Raw genomic sequence first — 21,870 nt, 5'->3', positions numbered from 1 at the left:
TACACTTATTGGTGCAATCGTTCATTGATGAAACTTCTAGCCTGCACCAAATGGTACAACTGTTCATTGATTTAGCTTCTAATATGCACCTATATTTAATATTGTATATTAAGAAGCTTTAAATTTGCTTAACAAAGTGTAATTGTGAATTGCTGAAGTTTCTAGTTTGCACCTAGTGGTGCGATTGTTCATGAATTAAGCTTTTAATCTCCACCAATGGGTGCAGTTGTTCATTGATGAAGCTTTTATCCTGCACCTATTGGTGCAATTATCAACAAATGTAGCTTCTAGCCTGCACCTAGTGGTGTAATTGACAGTTTATTATATTGGATGTAGTGCTGCGTTTTTTGTATAAAATAAAATAGTAAAATATTAGATCCTTTACATACATATTTGTATATCACAATTAATACCAAAGAAACGTGTTTTTTAAAATACTTTAATTATAGAAATATTAAAATCATTGAAATGCATTTTAAAATTTTTGACGTGAATAAACTTATCAGTGTAGAAGTAGTAAGAACATTTGATACCACGAAGAAAAGTGTATGTACTCCAAACATTTTATTTTTTTAAACATATATATCTTCAATATAAATAACATATCGCTCACTCCTTTCAAGAACGCCCAGGAATGCCCAGAAAATGTACTATATCCCAGCAAAAGAGGCATATTTTTAACTTAATATTTACCCACTACAGGGCAGAAAATGTTGTTTTTGCATTTTGAAGAAAAGGTATTGTTTAATTATTTTTTTAAATATACTAAATATTTTTCAAATGGAGAAAAAACCTTCAGGTTTTACCTAAAAAGATCTGTTGCACAGTTAAAAGTTCAGTAAGTGGCTTGATATTTATTTTAATATATTGTGTTATATTTTTAAACTTTAAAAACGTTCTCCTGAGAGATCAAGTTTTTTGATTTATGACGTTCTTGAAAGGAGTGAGCGATATCTGACAATTGTTTTACGTAGATAACAGTTGATATATACACAAAAATACATGATAATGATAACACCAGTATCATGCATGATTAGATGCTATGGAAAAATTAAATTTAAATGATGTAATTCTCAATAATAATAATAATTTTATCTTAACATTCAATAATAATAAATATTAATTTTATAGTTTCTATAAATGTTTGCCTGTTTATCAGTGTATGTACAATATATTATGCTAGTGCTTATTTTACACTACAAATGTAAGCAAAGCATTCTATTATACATTTATTGCTTCTACACGTTGATTTTAAAAGAAAAAAAATAATGAGAATAATTTATTATGTACTTAAAAATATGAACGACACATTTTTTTTTGATTTTATAAAAAAATTATGTCGTTTAAAATTTATAACATACATAATACATATAAATACTTAACTAAAAATATGTCCCAATTATGAGAGGCTACATGCCCTACGCTAAATTTGGACAGATAAAAAAAAAAATTCAATAATTTTAAACGTTTTAAATATCTTATTCATTTCAAATTGACTTAAATTCACATATTTTACATGAAAATTTAATTTTTATAAACAAGATAATTTTAAACCTAATGCATTAACATATTACTAATACCAGTGGCGTACAAAGAGTTTTTGATCAGGACAATGAGTAAGGATGTGTATAGCAGTAAGGTAAGGTATCCACCAGTGTTCCGCGATTTTTTTCTATTCAAGGTACACCTACCAAATTAAGAAAATTCAGAGGTGCATATTTACCATATTATGGTAACATATGATGTTTAATGCGAAATGTGAGCCAGCTTAACTGAGCACAGGCAATATAAAACTTGGAGCCTTTGTGTTTTTTTTTACAAAACTAGACTTTTTTCCGCGGCACACCAACTAATCACCAAGGTTCACCAGTGTGCCGCGGCACACACTTTGCGGAACAATGGTATACACTACTATCGAGGTAGGGTAGGTAGGGAAAAGTCCTGTTTTCCTGCCTATGTAGAATGGACGCCAGTGGTAGATATAAATGTATATTATGATAATTAATAAATGAAGGTTTTCATTTCAACCACTGACCAGTCGACGTGGGTAATTTGTATCAAAATAATATGATAGAATATTATGAAATTCAGTTACAGTTGAGATACGTTAAAGGTACATAGAACATGGTCAAAATTAATTGTAAATAGTTTTTTATTAGGAGTTTTTTTTCAATTTAAGATATCGTAGTCATGCAGGAGAAAGTGACCAAATAACGCAAAGTAAAATGTTCAGGAGGGCCATATAAGTCACTTTCTTTTGGAAAGAAAATAAACATCAATGCAGTTAGTCATTTCTAACAAGTCAATATATTATACTTCCAAGTTTAAAATCCTTTGGGCTTTTAAGTAAGATAGAAAATAGTCAGTGATCACGTTTTTGTAAAAAATGTACTTGGTCACTTTCTCCTGTATGACTACGATATACGTCTTTGATCATCACAGAAAAAAAGTTTAAAAATATTTATATATAATACAAATTCATTCATGTTTATAAGCATCAATACAAAAATAATAAAACATGTATACATGTACGAGTATGTACTTATTTATAATTCCAAATTGAGTATTTAATTGCATAACATGTTTGCATAAAATAGATTTAGTTAGGAGATTCATAGCTTTTCATTATTTTTCATAATCATCGTAAAAAGTAGTGGTGGGATGCAGCCGGTTCGCACCGTTCGATAGAACCGGTGCCTATTTATTTTAGAGTTCACCGAACCGGTCCTCAACCCTTTGTTGTCACACAATATTCATTTGAGATCATGTATCGGAGCATTCTCAGTTGTTATGTGAATGTTTTGTTTTATACAGAATAAAAAAAAATAATGAAGAAATGTAAAAACTATTTTTTTAAGGGGGGAGGGGTTAGGGATAGTACCTAAAGGGCGAACCGGTTCTTGAAAATTTTGAATCCCATCACTGGTAAAAAGTAAATGTTACATCTATATTTTTTGAATAGTATACCAATTCAAGCATATAAGTATTTATAACAAACAATGGAAATAAATATGTATAGTTATATATAAAAATTATTTCCTTATCATCATAGTAAAATGTATACATACATATTTTTTGGTATAATATACGAATACATACATATTTATAATAATCAATACAGTTAAAAAAACATATATATTAATATAAAATGTATATATGTAAGTTCCTATATGACTTTCAAAATTTTATAAATATTTTTTGCTGGGTATATAGTTTACGAATATATAATACAATATGATAATAATTCATTTTCATATTTAAATAAAAGTACACTGCCTTTTGTGTACGTTTTTTACATAAATATTCTTTAGGCACCTACTTTTTTCTTATATTCTAATGATATGTTTTGATATTCTTGATCGATATGTATTCATTTGATATGTTTACATTTCCTTAGATTAAACTTATCACTAAACATATTATCAATCTACGTTTTACGTTAAGGATAATATAATAAAAATTGCGTATGTGATAAAATTTACTTCAAAATTCGTTGGCCAATAAAAAACTTCTAATATTGACATCATTGTGTTGGAATCAATATTTACATAACTTGTTAAACAAAAAAACGAAAATATTTTTGTATAAATATGGCAAATATTGTTCAATAAAATTAAAATATTTATTTATTTTATAAACTTAACAAGTATTACTCACACAAAACTCAATAATAAAACTGAAATATTTTCTTTCACTCATGTACCATAAAAAAATGACTCATCTAATTTTTAATAAATTTTCAAAAGTTTAAAGAGTGTTCTGAAATGTCTAGACCACTCAAACCACGTCGTAACAACGTGTTCTAATATGATGTTATATGTTTTTTCTTGGGCGGAAAATTTTTGCCTTGGTAAAAAAAAACAAACATAAAACGCCATCAATATCAATCGTAAAATTTACGATTATCTTAGATTATAATCAATTCATTACTTCTGTATTCAGCGTCGTAATATTTTTTTTAAATTACGTTACGTCCAAGTCTCTGTGAAATCTAGCTACGGCTTGTGCAACACCACTTTTAGTGGGTTAACTATTTATGTTTGAAGTTACTATAATTTAATGTCATTAACGAGTTAAAATTCTAGGCAAAAAACTGTTATTCATGGTATTCATTAAATCATGGTTTTCAACCCCTGCCTTGCTTTGTACATAACAAACAATTTTGTCTAGCCTCCCATCAGTCTGATGATGTCGGTAAAGACGAAATTCATGAGTGATTTTAGGCAAAAACACTTGTTATCTCGTTAAATGCATACGTTTAAACAATTCAACGATTTTAAGTTAGCAATAAAGTTACCTAGATGTATGAAAAGTCCTATGATTTTACTTGGGGGTTTATATAGGTTATGAGTGTATCCACTTACAAAAGGGATGAGAATATACGTGTTTGTTAATTAACATGATCATATTATTCTCCCTTCCCTTGTTATCAAGTGCCTCTTTGTCCTACAACCTGTAGTAGGTCCAGCACTGATTACACGTATGTTTGTACACACAAGGATGCGATCTTTTCTTTGAAAATTACTTTATAATTTGTATATAAATAACACTTAGAACAATGAATTTACACGCATTAGCGATTAAACATCATGATACTTTTAATAAATAATTGATATAGGAGTATTATGTAAATGAATAATACAGTGATTTGTCAATAAGAGCAACGCTAGTTGGCTAAGTGCTTTTTAACCCTTTGACTACCAATATCAGACACATCGGCTTTCGGTATTCTAGCGAGAAATACCGATTTGACGTCATGATTTATAAAAATATCAGATACATTTTGGACAGTATGTTAGGGATTCCATCAGGGTTGTGCAAAAAAAATCGATTAAAATTATGTTTTTTTTCTTCAATAAGTTAAACATTATAATTAACACATAAGGGAGGGAAAGATGTTTCTACCCGTTCGGTCGATTGATGCTTAAGGACGGGAAGGGTATTTTTACCTTCTGCGCCGGTCTCATTTCAAATGTAAGAAAGAAGGTATAATTTAATGTTTTTATGTGAATATTATGTACCATCTTATTTTTATGGTCTTAATTACATGTTCGCAACTATCAAATCTCGTCTCCAGCGGTCCGCAACCGTTTAAAATAACCTTTCGAAATGTGTTAGGAATAAAATGATCATTTAAATCTTATTATTAGTTAAAATATTACAAAAAATTAAGTTGCGTCAAAGAGGAACGCGAAAAACAAAGAACAAAAAACCAATTTTATATCCGCGAAAAGTAAGTTATGTAAAGCTGAAATATTCTTTGAAAATATGCATTTTTACGTGTCAGCGTTAATTAAAAAAGTAAAGAATCAAACTTCCACTCTATTTTTTTAAATTACCTAACTTCCAAGTGACTCTGAAATCTAGCTACGGATTATGCAATACCGCTTATCATGACCCTACTCAGGCTTCAACTTTTTAAGTTTCATAGCCTTTGCCTACTCGTGAGTAGATTTACTCTTTTACGTTTAAAGTTACAATACTTTCATGTAATTCATGAGTAAAATTTCTAGGCAAAAACACTCGCTACTCCTAATTTATTATTTTTACCAGACTGTTTTATACCGAATGTCGTCAATTAAGTCGGCAACGCTTTTGATTTGCAGTATTATGCGCACGGCGTAAAAAGGAGGAGGATATTAAGCGTGCAGTATTTACTTGTTGGTCGATTTTTTTATAAGGTTGCATACATTTAGTAACTCCGTATCATACAGATAAACGCCGTGGTGTAGTTGGGTAGATATTCGACTGCGAAACTGGCGTCGCGGTTTCAATACCCGCCAATTGCAAAATTAATTCAGAAAGATATATTTTCAAAAGGTTTGGGTGTTTGTGATGTATTTTTCACAATAACATTCCATAACATTTCTATCCTACCTTCAGACAAGCCTCTAAAAGTAGAGGCTTTTGCGGATTATTCCTTCGAAATAAATAAATAAAAATAACTCCGACTGTAAACATTTTTGTCTCGCCGAATGACGAATCTAAAAATACATAACCCGACACTAGTTATAACACTCAAGAAGGGTTTAAAGCCGTTAAAAGAAGAAGAAGAATCTAAAACAATAAAAATTATTTCAACAATGATACCTACAGAGCGTTATAAATTATCGAACACGTTTTACATTTGAATTATTTATGTTGAAATCGCGGTATTTTTGGCATAGTATCCCTAAGAGTCCTGGTAGTCAAAGGGTTAATAGCAAATTGATGAGTTTTTTTCTTTTATAATTGTTTATTTTTATTAATTTGTTTATCAAAGGTAAATTCATTCTATTGTTCTCACACTGAGATATATATTTAAAATAAAAATTGAAAGACCTGTCACTTTGTTTTAGATTTATATATCAATTACCTTTTTTAATAATCTTTTAATTATAGTTATACCCTTTGATTGGAATATTTATTACAAGTGAGATTTTAATCTGATGCTTTAATTTATTTAAGTTAAGATGAAAATATAATTGACGCAGTTGTCTAGTTCACAAATCGCTCACTCATTTCAATAACGTCATAAATAAAAAATCGTCAATTTTCAGTTGTGCATGTTTTCAGAATGCCCAGAAAATGTATTATATCCCGGCGAAAGTGGCATATTTTAAACTTAATATTTACCCGCTAAAGGGGAGAAAGTGTTGTTTTTGCATTTTGATGAAAATGTGTTGTTTAATTATTTTTTTAAAGATATTGAATATTTGTCAAATGGAGAAAAAACCTTCAGGTTTTACCTAAAAAGATCTGTTGGACAGTAAAAAGTTCAATAAGTAACGTGATATTTATTTTTAATACATTGTATTATATTTTTAAACTTTAAAAACGTTCTCCTGAAAAATCAAGTTTTTTGATTTATGACGTTCTTGAAAGGAGTGAGGGAAATGTCAAATATGATTGACGTACGACACCATTTGCTTAAATTATAACATCTTCCGATAGAGTTATTAATTTTGCGCCACCTGTATCATTCGTTAAGGTCCCTACTATTTTATTCACACTCACAATATTCAATAAAAATAATGCTTAAATTTTTATCAATGAGATTTGTGTTTGTAAAATGGTGTATTTAATATTAGTTTGAATAAGCGAGGACGTCAAACCGTTAATTTTTTATTTGGTCGGTATTTCCAATAAAGATAAGAAAAAGTGTGTAAATTTTATAAATGTCAAAATTGATTATTGACAATAACAAGAAATGAGTGAATTTTCAAGGCAACTCAACCAAATTTGTATATTTCGAACGGACAAACTCATTTACCCACTTATATTTTTTAAATTAAACTTATAATAAGGTTTAAAATATGCATTTCCGAAAAAATCTTTAGTCAGCTCTAACGTAGAAAGGTTTTACGATAAAAAAAGGCTTGTGCGTCAATTTTAAAAATAGTTTAAGTAAATTATTTTAACATTCTAATTTACTATTTTAACAGCAATATACACCAGTAAAATTAGTAAATCTAATACTAGCAAGATAGATTTGTTTATATAATATAATTCAAGGCGAAATTTTGATATGTATTCGATAAATATGATAAATTTCGCATCCATTAAGTATAATAATACAGCATTGGTGCGTCATCAATAAATATTGATAACTTTGAGTTACGTAGATAAAAATTTGATTACAGACTAAACAAACTGCATTATTTTACACACATGCAGACAAAGAGTATAACATTTACATTAAAAAGGTGATAAGCCGTTTTTTGTTGCTATTTTTTTTAAAAAGCATCCTATTTTTATGCTACATTTTCACACATCACACATGCTTGTAAAATATTTTTGTCAACCCTAATGAAAATGTACTCGTAATATTAAACATTATATAATATTTTTTTAATTCTCAGGGTTGTCACAAGACGCTATGGCGCTTTTTGCTAGCAATAAAGTGCAACCCTACAATATTCAATATTTTGTGCTTGATCGCGTATAATATTATATTTTAAAACTACAAGTACTTCGAGTACTAGAATAATCTTTAAATTTAATTATAATAAAAACGATAATTTAATTTAAACAGCATATAGTTATTATATAACTATTGTAAAAGTATACCATTATAAATAAACTTGATATAAATAACAACATAAGTCATAAATATTTTTCAAAATTCAACATAATTTAATTTTTTTTATGCATTGCTGAATTTACACATTAAATCACACAAATGTCACTTAATGACATAGGTACTTAATATTTTTCTCATATTCATAATAGATAATAAAAAAAAACATATTTATGTTTTCATCATTCATTTTAAGCTTTGCTAATATTTTTTTAATTCTCGTTTTACGGAAATATTTTAACAATATACTATCAACTTCTTCACAAAATATTATTTGAAATTTCCTTAAAATAAATCATTAAAATTTTAATTGTATTTTTGATCATATTGACTTTTCTGTTGAAAAGCTTCGGTATTAATGATTATGTTAAAAATAATTGAATAAATAGAATCCAAGGTTTTGTTCTTCAATGTTATGGATAACACAAACACACACAAACTTTTTGCATTAAGTATTGTAGGACTTTTAGCTAAAATAAAATTTATTCTCACTTAATTAAAAATATAAATTTAACATTGATTTCAAGCAATGCTTAATTTTTTTTATCATTTCAATAAATATCAAGCGAAAGCCAGCATAATTTTAAAATTATACTGTTATTCCATGTATGTATATTTTCCTAACTATAGATATATAAGTTGTATTTTATATATTTTACTTATAATATAAATTTGTGTATACGACAATAGTTTGAATTACCTATCATTAAGACATTTCATAAATTGAGAACATGAATTCATCTCGTTCTTGCGCATATAATTGACAATATTGATATGTTTTTAATTCAGATTACTACCCTTTATATGAAAATATTACATTACCATCAAACATTTTGTTGACAAAAGGTTAGTTCATTTGTTACGATATGTTGCAACGTTTTGTGGTATATTGTAGTGACTTGCAGTGCCTAAATACAGTAGATCTATAGCGAAAGCAACATACAAGATGTCACAAAACTAATATTATTGTATTTCATCCAATGGTAAATCTGTAGACTCCTCGTAGAACTTGTTAAAGGCATGAGTTCAATAATTAGCAATGAAATTATTTAGGTATATGATTCAACGGTAACCCGTCATTCGAAAACAAACTAAAAAGCTTGATATGATCAGAGCTTTAAGAAAGTACCGCATTTAAGAATACCGCAAATTTGATTAATAAATGTGGAGGTCCTCACCAAAACGTTACATTTCCTTTATAAATGATTTTAAGAAACCAAGAATTCTAGCTTGAAAAATTGTAACGTTTTGGTGTGATTTTATCGTTTCATACTGGTTTAACGGAGGATTGGTGACGTTTTGTCGCAAATTTAATTATGATTTCGATAGAATACAGTAAACAGAACAGATTTGCATTTAACAGATTTTTTGTGCAATACCTCCACAAATACAATGTATTTTATACAATAAAATTAAACATTGTTTTCTACCACTTATGTTTTTGGTACTTTTTTCTCAAAGCAGTTTCGTTAGTGTGAAAAAAGTACTAAAAAATGAAAGGTTAAAAACAAACATTTAGTTTTGTTTCGTAAAGTTTATAAAATATGCCACAAAGCTTTTGCAAAAACATTCAATAAAATAGAATAGATCATGCGATTTCATCGGTTCACTCTATTTTAGTGGACTCGAAAAGAGCTTTCATTGAGTCTAAAGCTTCTTCTAGAGCTTTAGCGAACTTGCCAGTTTCCGTCTCCTCGGCAGAGTGGAAGGAAGAGAGGCAGAAGACGATGGAGTCCGGTCGAGGGTTGTAACTGGCGCCATATCCGTCAGGCACAACTGGTCCATAGCCCATGAAGCTGTCAGTCGTACAGGCAACCTACGGAAACCAGATATTATAATAACGAATATTTAATGATTTTTCATTTGAATTTTGTGCATAATGCATCGCGTTAACGCAGTGTTATCTTGATCGTTACTAACATGAAGACAGGGTGATTACTCCTGCTATTCAGGGACCAGTCCAGGGTAATATTTAATAAAGATTAGAGTGTAAAATTGTCCGCTGAAATTGTAGTGTAATGGTCAGCACGCTAGGCTACCGTACTGGAGGTCCCGGATTCGATTCCCAAAGGAGACAAATAAAAAAAAGTCATTTTTTCACTCTTATATTTATTAATACTACCCTGGACTGGTACCTGAAGCGGAGGGCTGATCATCTTTCCTTCATGTGTTAATGATCAAGATAACACTGCGTTTGTATGATGCAGTGCCCTATGCACCATCGGGTGCGGATGAGGGTTGAAAAAATAATAAAGTGTAATATACTAATATAATATATATATATATATATATATATATATATATATATATATATATATATATATATATATATATATATATATATATATATATATATATATATATATATATATATATATATATATATATATAAATATATATAGTTTTTAATTGAACGATAGGGTTAGTAAAAAAAAAGGATGATAATAATAATAAAAATAGTAATAGTAATAAAAATCCTTTTCTTATTATTCATCTTCACTTTGTGACATCTTCGGTTCTTTTTCTAACCCTTATCAGCATGGTGCATAGGGCAGTGCATCATAAAACGCAGTGTTATCTTGATCGTTTAATACACGAAGTCAAGGTGATTAGTCCTGCGCTTCAGCTACCAATCTAAGGTAATATTTAACAAATATTTTAATAAAAAAATAAGTTTTTATTTATTTTGATAATCCTGGGAATCGAAACCGGGACTTTGCTTAAATGCTGAGGCGCTTGCTTAAATGGCTCATTATATCCAACAATATTAACATATTACTGCCATCTGTTGTTTCGAATATTAAGCATATTGCAGTACTGTGGATGTTATACATACTGTCTTTAAATAAAACAGTAAAATAATAAATGTGCTAATAATGAATTATTATGTGTGGAAAAAATAACAGTGTGGTATAACTTACGAAATCAATAAGTGTAGGTTCGAACCCTCCGAAATGCAATTACGAAGAATATAGCATTCACAAGCATATAAACAAAATATAAAATCTGGATGTGCTTTATGAATATGGGTGATTCTGGAAATTATGAAAATGAGAAATGATTAAAACAATATAATAAAATAAAACATAAATACAAGCAAAATATATCAAGGTTTGGGTCTTGCATAATAGTTGTGAACTTTGACAACAGATGTCAATAGCGGACTTAAGACTTGATAATTTGCAAATTGACTACATATTTTAATTACCTACATATTTTAATTTCATTAATTGTTCGGCAGTCACTTTGTGGTAAAATCTATCCACTTTTAATAAATGTTTTACTTAGTTAATACAACTATTTTTAGATATTACATAATGGTATTTACTAAGTAAAACATTAATTAACAATGCATATTTTAAATAACTACATATTTTTTTTAAATTTTCGTTTCCATAGTGTATTGGCCAGTCAGTTTCGCTACCGTTCAGGAGGTTCCAGGTTTGATTAACAGAATGCCCAGACTTCCATATTCTTCTACACATACATATGTTGAGATATCAATAAAAAAATATTGATATTAATTACTCGTAGGTGGAGGAAATCCAAAATTTACGAACAAAACTTTATCTCTGGAAGATATGCTGAAAACATTTTCCATTAATTTAAGTTTTACTTGGTAAATACCACTATTTCTTAAAATTGATTATGCAACATGTTTCGATGCATTCCGCATCATTGTACACGTGTCAGAATATATTTTAAGAAGCAGTGGTATTTACCAAGTAAAACGTAAATTAAAAATGGAAAGGTACTACCACAAAGTGACAGCCTAATCCATTACGGCCAAATATTCGTTAAACCGCAACTTTATTTTCTTCAGGTAACATTTTACGTAAATGATTTTTTTTAAACATCCTTTTTGCATTAAAAAAGTAAGTTTTTCACCGAAATAATTATATGGTTTTGAAAAAAAAACAGTTATTAAAAGGTAAGAAGTTAAAAAAAATATAGAAAAATACTTTTTCCACATATATTCTTAAAAACAAAAAAATCCATTTCACTTTTTTTTAATTGAATGTCAGTACATGACCAGTCCTGAGCTTGGCTTAACGCATTCTGATTAGAGCGCTTCAGACAAACTTGAGATTTTTTAAATTTCTGAGCCTTAATGAATTTTTTTTTTACCTGACTGGTGGACAGCTTGTAGCTTATGGACAGTTTGTAAGAATCGTCAGTGAAGAGGTCAGGCAACCTCCCGTTGAAGATCTCCCTGCAAGTTTCTCTCAGTCCCAGAAGATGGTTGTCGATCCCCTGCCCCAGGATGTTCTGTACCATAATCTCCGTTTGCTTCTTCACAGCCAACTCGAAGAGTTCCATCTTCTTTTGCTCCTGAAATTGTAACCATTCATATTTTGCAATTTCCTTGTATTTCTTATAAATTACACTTTGTACATCATAAATCATCATCAAATATATCAGCACCTGATGTTTTAATACCCTTTTATTCCTAGATTAGTTTATATTTGTACAATTTACGATCTTTGGAGAGCACCGAGGTAACACATGTAAAGAATTTAGGTACAACTAGCATTTATCTTAATTTTTTACCGATATTTTATGTTAGTATTTAAAACAAAGTTCTCAAAAAACAGTCCGCCTCCGTAGTGTAATGGTCAGCACGCTTGGCTACCATTCTGGAGGTCTCGGGTTCGATTCCCAAGGGGGGTAAAATAAATACAAGTGATTTTTTCACTGTAATATTTATTCAATATTACCATGGACTGGTACCTGAAGCGGAGGGCTGATCACCTTTCCTTCATGTGTTAACGATCAAGATAACACTGCGTTAATATGACACAGTGCCCTATGCACCATTGGGGTGCGGATAAGGGTTTTATTATTATTATTATTATTTAAAACAAAGTTCTCAAAAAACATGTTGCGCTTATTTAAAAAATAAATTTTCTCGTAGAGTTTTTCTCGTCGTCATACATATTACGATAGCCCTGTATTAAGGAACATTGATACAATTCCCGCGGTCTAGGATTGAGAAAATTTTGATTATTTTTCTGCTCTCTGACGACCGACACTGAAGACCGAGAAAAACATGGCACGATCAGGTATGCCAAATACTTGAAAGTGGTCAGGTTAGGAGTCGTAACAATCGGCGGGTATGTATGAGGAGATGCATGAACGTGGAAGAGGCGAAGAATGATTGCAAGGACAGAGTGGTGTGGCGCTCAATTCTCTCTGCCTACCCCTGCGGAGAAGCGGCGTGATGGTTAGTTAGTTAAAAAACTTTTTCAACCCGGATCCGATTAAGTCTTCTCTTTAAAACATTAAGAACGAAATTATGTGAAATTTCAATACCAGAATATTCTTAGTGATAACTAAAAGAAAGTTACTTACAGTATATAGGCTGAAGGAAACCTTCCTGGAAGGCTCTTGGTTCCTGTCTGCGCACATCGCCTCTGCCCAGCGGAGAGCTTCCGAACTAGCGGACCGGATGTTGTCAACTCGACCTTGCAGGAACCGCCTCACGGATGCCGACTCGTAAGTGGACACGAGGTGGCCATACATGCTGTGGACAGGTGATATCATCAAGATCCTAATCCTTCTTCAAAATCTATTTTTTTATACCATACCCTTTTTTTAAATCTCTGAATGTTTTTTAATAGTTATTATAACATTTTTACAGTTCGCCTCCGTAGTGTAATGATCAGCACGCTCGGCTACCGTTCTGGAGGTCCCGGGTTCGATTCCCAGGTGGGGTAAAATAAATATGAGTGATTTTTTCACTGTAATATTTATTCAATACTACCCTGGACTGGTACCTGAAGCGGAGGGCTGATCACCTTTCCTTCATGTGTAAACGATCAAGATAACACTGCGTTTATACGACGCAGTGCCCTATGCACCATTGGGGTGCGGATAAGGGTTTTATTATTATTATTATTATTATTATAACATAACTGTGGAATTGTTTAATTGGCTTTATTTTTATTAATGTAACTATTTTTTATTAATGTTATGTAATGTTTATTATTGTTAATGTAACTATTCTTTATTATATACTTTTTTATTTGTAAAGCTGTACAATTCCCGAACAAATAAAAAAAATGATCATCTTTTTGTGGGTTGATGATGCAACCATCAAAATTGAGACCCGTGACTATACGACCCTAATGGTCCCTAATATACCAGATGTTACAAATTTGACCAGGCAATCTGACGCCACACCCAGAGGAAAGTAAACCGTATAACTAAACTTAACAAAGTTTATCAAAAGCGTTTTTAATTTTGTAGTTTGGTAATCTCTCCTTATCATTCATCGTTTACTTTGTGTAATACCATTTAAAACACTACTTCATGATTGCGACTCCGGGATAATGGAAAGGTTATTCAGAATTCGGCAGTCATTAAGTAGTGTTTTTAAGTGGTATTACACAAAGTGAACGATGAACGATAAAGAGAGTGTTATATTACCATACCACAATGTAAACATTACTTTAAATATACAAAATAGATTACAATGATTAAAGAAAACAGTTTTTTTTTACCACTTGAGTTTTATTATAGACTACATGTTTCAGAAGTTAAACTTCCATCGTTCAGGTCTGTATAATAACTATTATACAGACCTAAATGATAATAATAGTTTATTATACAGACCTGAATGATGGAAGTTTAACTTCTGAAACATGTAGTCTATAATAAAACTCAAGTGGTAAAAAACAAGTGTTTTCTTTAATCATTGTAACATGTCTTACCACAAAGTTAATGCCGAAACAATAAATAAAATACAAAATAGATTAGTGAGATTTTTCTATCGATGTTTAATTTACAATCGGAGATTTCAACGGATACTAACAATTCATAATTTTATCTGCTGTATCGTTAAAAAGCGATAAAAACAATATTCTTTAGAACGTGAATACATTATAACGTTTTCATTTAAGAATAACCGTTAATTTGAATCCCATCTTACTTAGGTAAGCGGTTAACAAAGCTATTAGAAATAACACCATCGTAAAGTTTCTACACCATAGCGTCGTTTTCTTCCAACCCAGCAGTCGTATGTATACTTGTACAGAATGGCGCAAAATTAATTACCCTATCCGAAGATGTCATAATTTTTGTAAATGGCACTGTACGTCAATCATATTTGCCATTTATAAACTAGACAGCTGCGATATACAAATAAATTAATAAAACGGGCACAACTGTGTATCAACGGATATCATCATTTTCACTTTATGAAAAAAAATTGTAAAATAATGATTTCTATCACAATTTTTTTTATTCAGTAAAAAATGTATTAAAAAACAAAATTGGATGATTAATTTTGCGCCACTCTAAATCTGTTTGTATACTACTGCTGTATATTTCACAGATGTCAAATACGATTGACGTACGACGCCATTTGCCAAGGTTTCCCATAAAGCATTCCATCACAAATTTTTTTTAATACAAAAATTGTTTTCTTTTGTTTTTTTTTTTAATTGGAAGATTAATTTGACAAAAAAATTGTTCGAAATGAAGATTTCCATCACTCATTTTTTTTAATTCAGTTAATTTAAAAAAAAAAAAATGGATGATTAATTTTGCGCCACCCTAAATTTGTTTGTATACGACTGTTACTCGACAGCATTAATGTCAAATAAAATTGACTTACAACGACATTTGGAAAAATTATAACATCTTCCGATAGGGTGATTAGTTTTGTGCCACCCTGTACGTAACGACCTTTCCTTCCTCATGGCAAGTTGCTGTAAAATTCTTCACAGGGCATAATTCTGCGCTCAGTGTCAGGGAAATAAAGAAAGGGAATTATTATTTGAAATGGTTCGCCATCACGCAATTCGAGATTACAGTTTTCGGTAAACTTTTATGACTCTACTTAATGAGTCGCAATAGTTGCTTTACGCCGCCATTTTGGGTTTAACTTCTATCAGCGTAAAAATCTAGATTTTCTTGTTTTATAAAAAGGCTGCCTTTATCAAGATTTTGTGCTAATATGTAAAAGATAAATGAAAAATAATAAGTTTGGGCATTTGTATGGCTTACAACTCATCATAGGTTAGTTTTAGGTAATCACTTTATACTCGTATAACATTCACCATTCAACCTTTTTTTGACAACCACTATTCTCAAATTTGGGATGTTATGCTATGCTTCAATTGAAAATATCTTGCGTATGCTACTTCTTTGCTAGCATCTACGATCGAATTTAATTGCTTTTTTTAAAAGTATTTTTCTCGATTTATTTTGTATACAAGGAGACACCTAATATAATGATTTGATTTTTTTATTTAACCTTTATTTTGACCAGTTATTTTTTAATTTCAATATTTAACCAGCTGAAAAGCCGTTATAAAATAAAATTCGGGTACAATGATTTGGACACATTCAAAATATTTTGAAAGGGGTTTTTTCATAATTATATAATTTGATGAGGTAACAAGACTAGCAATATATTTCCGGCTTGAGTTTTTGATTCCAAACAGTTAAATAGATATAAAAATAAAACAGGAATACCGAATTGAAGATAAATTCATTTATTGACTGGTTTCATTAAATTCAAATGATCGAATTTGAAAACTGAATGATTAACGATTGTTTTAATAAAATCGTTTTTTAATTCGATCGCCCATGTCTAATCAAAATACAATTCAACAATTACTGAAAAAAATGTTTTTTTTTTCAGTCGTTAAACAGAAAAATCTCCTGGTTTGTCAAGCAAATTTAATCGGCGATTTAAATTTTTACTGCTGAATGGAAATATTGATTGAATTCCAAATGCCTCATGGGAAAAGTATAAGCAGAATACACATTTTATTTAAGTACACAAATGTATATATTTTCACTCTTAGAAGGTCAATGTGATCAGGAGTTCTCAAAATTTACGAAAAATATTATCAATATAAAACTAAAATGACTTGGCTCGACCAGGTAAATCTTATAAATGTTTAAAGAGGGTATGCAGTACCCAATGCAATGGTACATATGGTACTCAATCAAATTAATCAAGTTAATCTTTAATATTACAAAGGCAAAGTGAACAGTCTTACGCTTTAGCTACCAGTCCAGGGTAATATAATATAAATACTGCAATGAAAAACACTTTAAAAAACCTGAAAATCAAAGCTGATACCTCCAGTATAGTATAAACGTACTTCGGTATACTTTATATTTTATTTAAAAACTATTTCAGCAATAAAAAAATCAATGACAATGCTATTAGTTTTTTAATGCATGCAAGAAAGTTTCGAAGCTTGAACAGAAAAGAAACAACATGGGTTTGAATCGAAAATATATTTCTAAATATGCTATATTCAGGCTCTGAAAACTTTTGGCAGGTTTTATTAAATTAATTTTACTGAAAGTTAAAGGATCCTTGAAGTTGTTTCCATGCGAGTGCCTTTTTTCGCGTGAGAAATACTTTTTATCTACTCTCACGAATCAGTTCCACTTTTAGCGTTTGCCGTGCGGAGGAAAGCTTTCCAGCAAAGTAAAGTTCAAAGCTCAAAGAACGGGGGTAGAAATAAATATGTAAAAAAATCTTTTTAATACGTCCCATTCTTTGTAGGATCACAAATACTATTCTAGATTGAAGACTCAAAGTATTTTTTCAAGACTTATTATGAATGTCTCATAGAGTAGAAGAAAGTATGAGAAAATAAAAGGAAAGTCTTTAGGTTTACGTTGGTCACCCAACATATCATAGCCAACCGATCACAAATTCACCTGTAATTGATAATACCGTCTCCGTGGCGTAACGGTTACCGTGTTAAGCTACCGTGCTGGTGGTCCCGGGTTAGATTTCCAGGGGGGGAGGTGAAAATAGATTTTAGTGATTTTCCACTTTGATATTTATTCGAACCCCCCTCTTATCCGTAACCCAATGGTGCATAGGGCACTGCATCATATAAACGCAGTGTTATCTTGATCGTTAACACACGAAGGAAAGGTGATAAGCCTTCCACTTCAGGTATAAGTCCAAAGTAATATTGAATTAATATTAAAGTGAAAAAATCACTTATATTTAGTTGACCCCCCCCTAGGAATCGAACCTGGGACCTCCAGAACGGTAGCCGAGCGTGTTGACGATTACACTACGGAGGCGGAGGCTTTAATATTTATTGAACATTATCCTGGACCACTTTGAGTGATCACCTTGCCTTCATGTAAGTAACGATTAAGATAACACTGCGTCATTCCAATGCAGTACCCTAAGCACCATTAGGAACGGATAAGAGTTACAAGAAGAAGAAGATAATTGTAATACTTTGTTCAGCCAATGACATGTCATAACCCTCGTAAAAACACATACTTTCATACTTCCATCTCAGCATCCTTCTTCACCTATCTTGAGATGTCTTTATTTAACCTTGAGAGAGATATTTTTATTTAACCTTCAATATGATTTAGTTTGTATGAAAAAGAAAGCTTACCTGAAATAAGTGAGCTGCAGAGCCAACTGAATGAAGGCATCAGGACTAACGCGGCAAGACTTGATGAAGTCCTTACCGTATCCTTTGTAGCGGTACACGAACAAGTCTAGATCTTCAACCAGTCTAAAATAAACAATAAATGAAAATTAGCCAAATTTCAATTATTTTTTCAAAAATCAAAAAAAATTAATGCATAAATTGAAAATAAATGATGAGAACAGTTGAGGCGCTATTTGGAGCCAATCCTCAATCACAAGCAATCAATAAGTATTCTCATATAACACAAGAAAGCACTTCCCAGCGAAGCTCAAAAATTCACAATTAACATATTTCATGGAAAAGTACAGAACCACAAAATTTAAAACAGAAACACATCAAACAAAACCTAAAACATACCTTTTTTGGTAAAAAAAAAACCTGCTTCTATTATTCATAAAGTCATTAAAAAGATATACTAACTAACTAACTAACTAACTAACCATCACGCCGCTTCCCAGCAGGGGTAGGCAGAGAGAATAGAGCGCCACACCACTCTGTCCTTGCAAACATTCTTCGCCTCTTCCACGTTCATGCATCTCCTCATACATACCCGCCGATTGTTACGACTCCTAACCTGACCACTTTCAAGTATTAAATATTAAATAACTATTCATAAATGGATGTGGGTATATCTGAAATAGATCGCCCCATTCGGCATGTTGTATTTGATTGCATGTCATAAATAATTTTCATTCACAACTCTTTGAGTGTGTCCAAATACTTGTTTACAAATCTGGGTTTCATTCACGTAGAAGTTATTTTCTTCTGTGTTGAGATGTCAATGAAAGAAATATTTGAAAATATATAAATGGAATATTTTCATTACATCATTTCCAGATCTGACCTTCTCTTGCAAAAAGTTTTTGTTGTTTTTTTTAATGAACTAACTAACTACTAAAATTTATAGAAAATGTGAAACAATATTGTTTCCCTGATTTTATTGTGAATTTACATGTAAAATCTTTAATATCTCCTACACTGCCAATCTAAAATACGTGTTTGTAAAACAACCACCAAATTTTCTAGAAGTGCCCTTGAATAAGCAGCGAAAGGGATTAGTAGTTTAGTTAGTTTAGTTAGTCAGCTAGATCCAATTTCGACTCGACGTTGGCCGGTACACAGACGCCTCCCCAACCCCGACTAGCAAAGCAGACAGACACGGAACAGTAATAATAATAATAATAACAAAAGCTCCCAACTCGCACTCGAGAATGTTGTCTTCAGCATGTGGCTTCAGCATGTGGCTGAAGCATCTATATGTGGCTGAACATGCCAATTTTGGACTTCTTCTTCTTCTTCTTTTTAATGGCTTTTCACCCATCTTGGGTGTTATCGCCAGTGTCGAGTTATTTTTTATTTACACTTTTTACATTTGACTTTCAAGTGTTAGTATTCCTGTTAGTGGGGTTAGTTTTATTAGTAATGTTAGTTTGTTTAGTGAGTTTATACACCTTTACAAATTTATACAATTAATTTTAAGATTGTCCGCCTCCGTAGTGTAATGGTCAGCATGCTCAGCTACCGTTCTGGAGGTCCCGGGTTCGATTCGCAAGGGGGGTAAAATAAATAAAGGTGATTTATTTCACTGTAATATTTATTCAATATTACCATGGACTGGTACCTGAAGCGAAGGGCTGATCACCTTTCCTTCATGTGTAAACGATCAAGATAACACTGCGTTAATATGACACAGTGCCCTATGCACCATTGGGGTGCGGATAAGGGTTTTATTTATATTATTTATAATTTTAAGATATTTACAAATTATTTTATATACAAGTTTGTTAAGGGAGGTTAACAAGGTTAAGATGTTAGTGGGAAATGGACATGGAAATGGAAATGCAAATGGAAATTTTAGACTTAATAATTGAAACACACACTGCGCACTCCGCGTCCTTGTCACTTCTGTTGTACCGGTAGGCGCGCAGAGACCTCGTGAACACAGTTTAAGGAGCTTCTCCATCCATCTGTCTCTACCCGCGACTCCCAATCACCATCAATCCCCCCAACATCAATCGAACAGTTCAAAGACATTTGCAGAAAAAAAGTAATCCTGACCTGTCCACTTCTTTGGCAGCGATCTTGATCATTCCTGAGACTTCAGGATTGATGGTCCACGTCAGCAGTTCAGGTGGAGGGAGGTGGGCTGGAGCTCCGCGGGGGGAGGGCGGTGGACGCCCTTCGGCTCGTGACAACAGACCCTCAAACAGACGGACCACGGCAACACCCTCAGCGGGAGAGTGCTCGTAGCAAAGAGCACAAGTCCCATCGTCAGAGATGATCAGCTAAAACGCGAACAGAAGTTAAAAAGAACATTTTAGTCATATCCAAATCCTTGTTGGTCCAACTCCAAATGGAGAAACCAAAGTCTGGGTTTCTAGGCTCAGGAGTTATTTTTGCATATTTTTTTTATTTTTCAAGACATATTACATACATAAGTCATATCGTAGTCGTACAGGAGAAAGTGACCAACTAACAAAAGCTAAGAGGTTCAGGAGGGCCATTTAAGTCACTTTTGCTTGGAAAGAAAATAAACATGAATGCAGTTAGTCATTTTTAATAAGTCAATATATTGTATTTCCAAGTTTAAAATCGCTTTGGGATTTTTTCAGGGCAATATTAGGCCAGTAAGATATCAAATAGTCAATAATCACGTTTTTGTAAAAAATTCACTTGGTCACATTCCCCTGTATGACTACGTATATATAATCCCATTTTGGGATGTGGGATTCAGGAATTAAGGACATCTAAAGAAAGTAAATCCAAGTCTTTATTTACAAGTCTAGGTATGACTTTACATAGACAAAGAAGAATAAGGAATTTATTTATATACATTTATAGATTTTGTGTTTAATTTGTAGAACTACATTGTAATTTATATATGAAATGTTAAATCAAACACTGATTTTTTGAGTCTAAGTTGTATTTTACTGTTAAAAACACAAAAAATGAGAGTCTGGATATTTACAGGGCTTATCACTTGTCAGTCACAGGCTGATTTAATGATCACTTCATACATTTTATTCACCATTCTACCAATGATAGATAGCCGTGAACTCGCACATGACGCAACCTATAAATGGTATATGTATATGAGTTCCAAAATTTGAGTAATATAATGTCATCATGGGTAGAATGGTGGATGCTGCACGTGTATAAAGTGATAGCCTAAACCTGCCTATGACAGGTCGTAAGCCCTTTAAATACCCATATCTTCATATAATTCTTCATTTATGTTGAGATGTTAAGTTGGAGAAGTAATAAGGAGAGGATGATACGTATTTTAAAAAAATTACAGCGCCAAAAAAAAGTGATACTGTTTTCGGCATTGTAGAACTAATCGGCCTAGATCATACGATAAAGTCAAACGCTTCC

At 31.4% G+C, this 21,870-nt stretch overlaps 1 protein-coding gene across 1 annotated transcript in view; it reads right to left on the bottom strand.

Moving 5' to 3' along the window:
* Positions 1-9,167: 9,167 nt before the first annotated feature.
* ChAT (Choline acetyltransferase) overlaps positions 9,168-21,870 on the bottom strand; it is a 155,817-nt gene continuing 143,114 nt past the window's right edge. Inside the window, exons 10-14 of the mRNA XM_088262370.1 lie at positions 20,554-20,780; positions 18,457-18,579; positions 13,412-13,583; positions 12,188-12,391; positions 9,168-9,875 (exon numbers count right to left, since the gene is read on the bottom strand). Of these exons, the coding sequence (XP_088118496.1) occupies positions 9,666-9,875; positions 12,188-12,391; positions 13,412-13,583; positions 18,457-18,579; positions 20,554-20,780 (936 nt within the window). The 3' untranslated portion in view covers positions 9,168-9,665. The remainder of the gene's footprint in view (positions 9,876-12,187; positions 12,392-13,411; positions 13,584-18,456; positions 18,580-20,553; positions 20,781-21,870) is intronic.

Source organism: Brachycentrus maculatus, unplaced genomic scaffold, assembly GCF_059751285.1.
Source record: "Brachycentrus maculatus isolate JH-2025_06_01 unplaced genomic scaffold, ASM5975128v1 h1tg000176l, whole genome shotgun sequence".
Lineage (NCBI taxonomy): Eukaryota > Metazoa > Arthropoda > Insecta > Trichoptera > Brachycentridae > Brachycentrus > Brachycentrus maculatus.
Note: the sequence above shows the minus strand (reverse complement) of the source record. Positions and strands in the feature narration are given on the sequence as shown.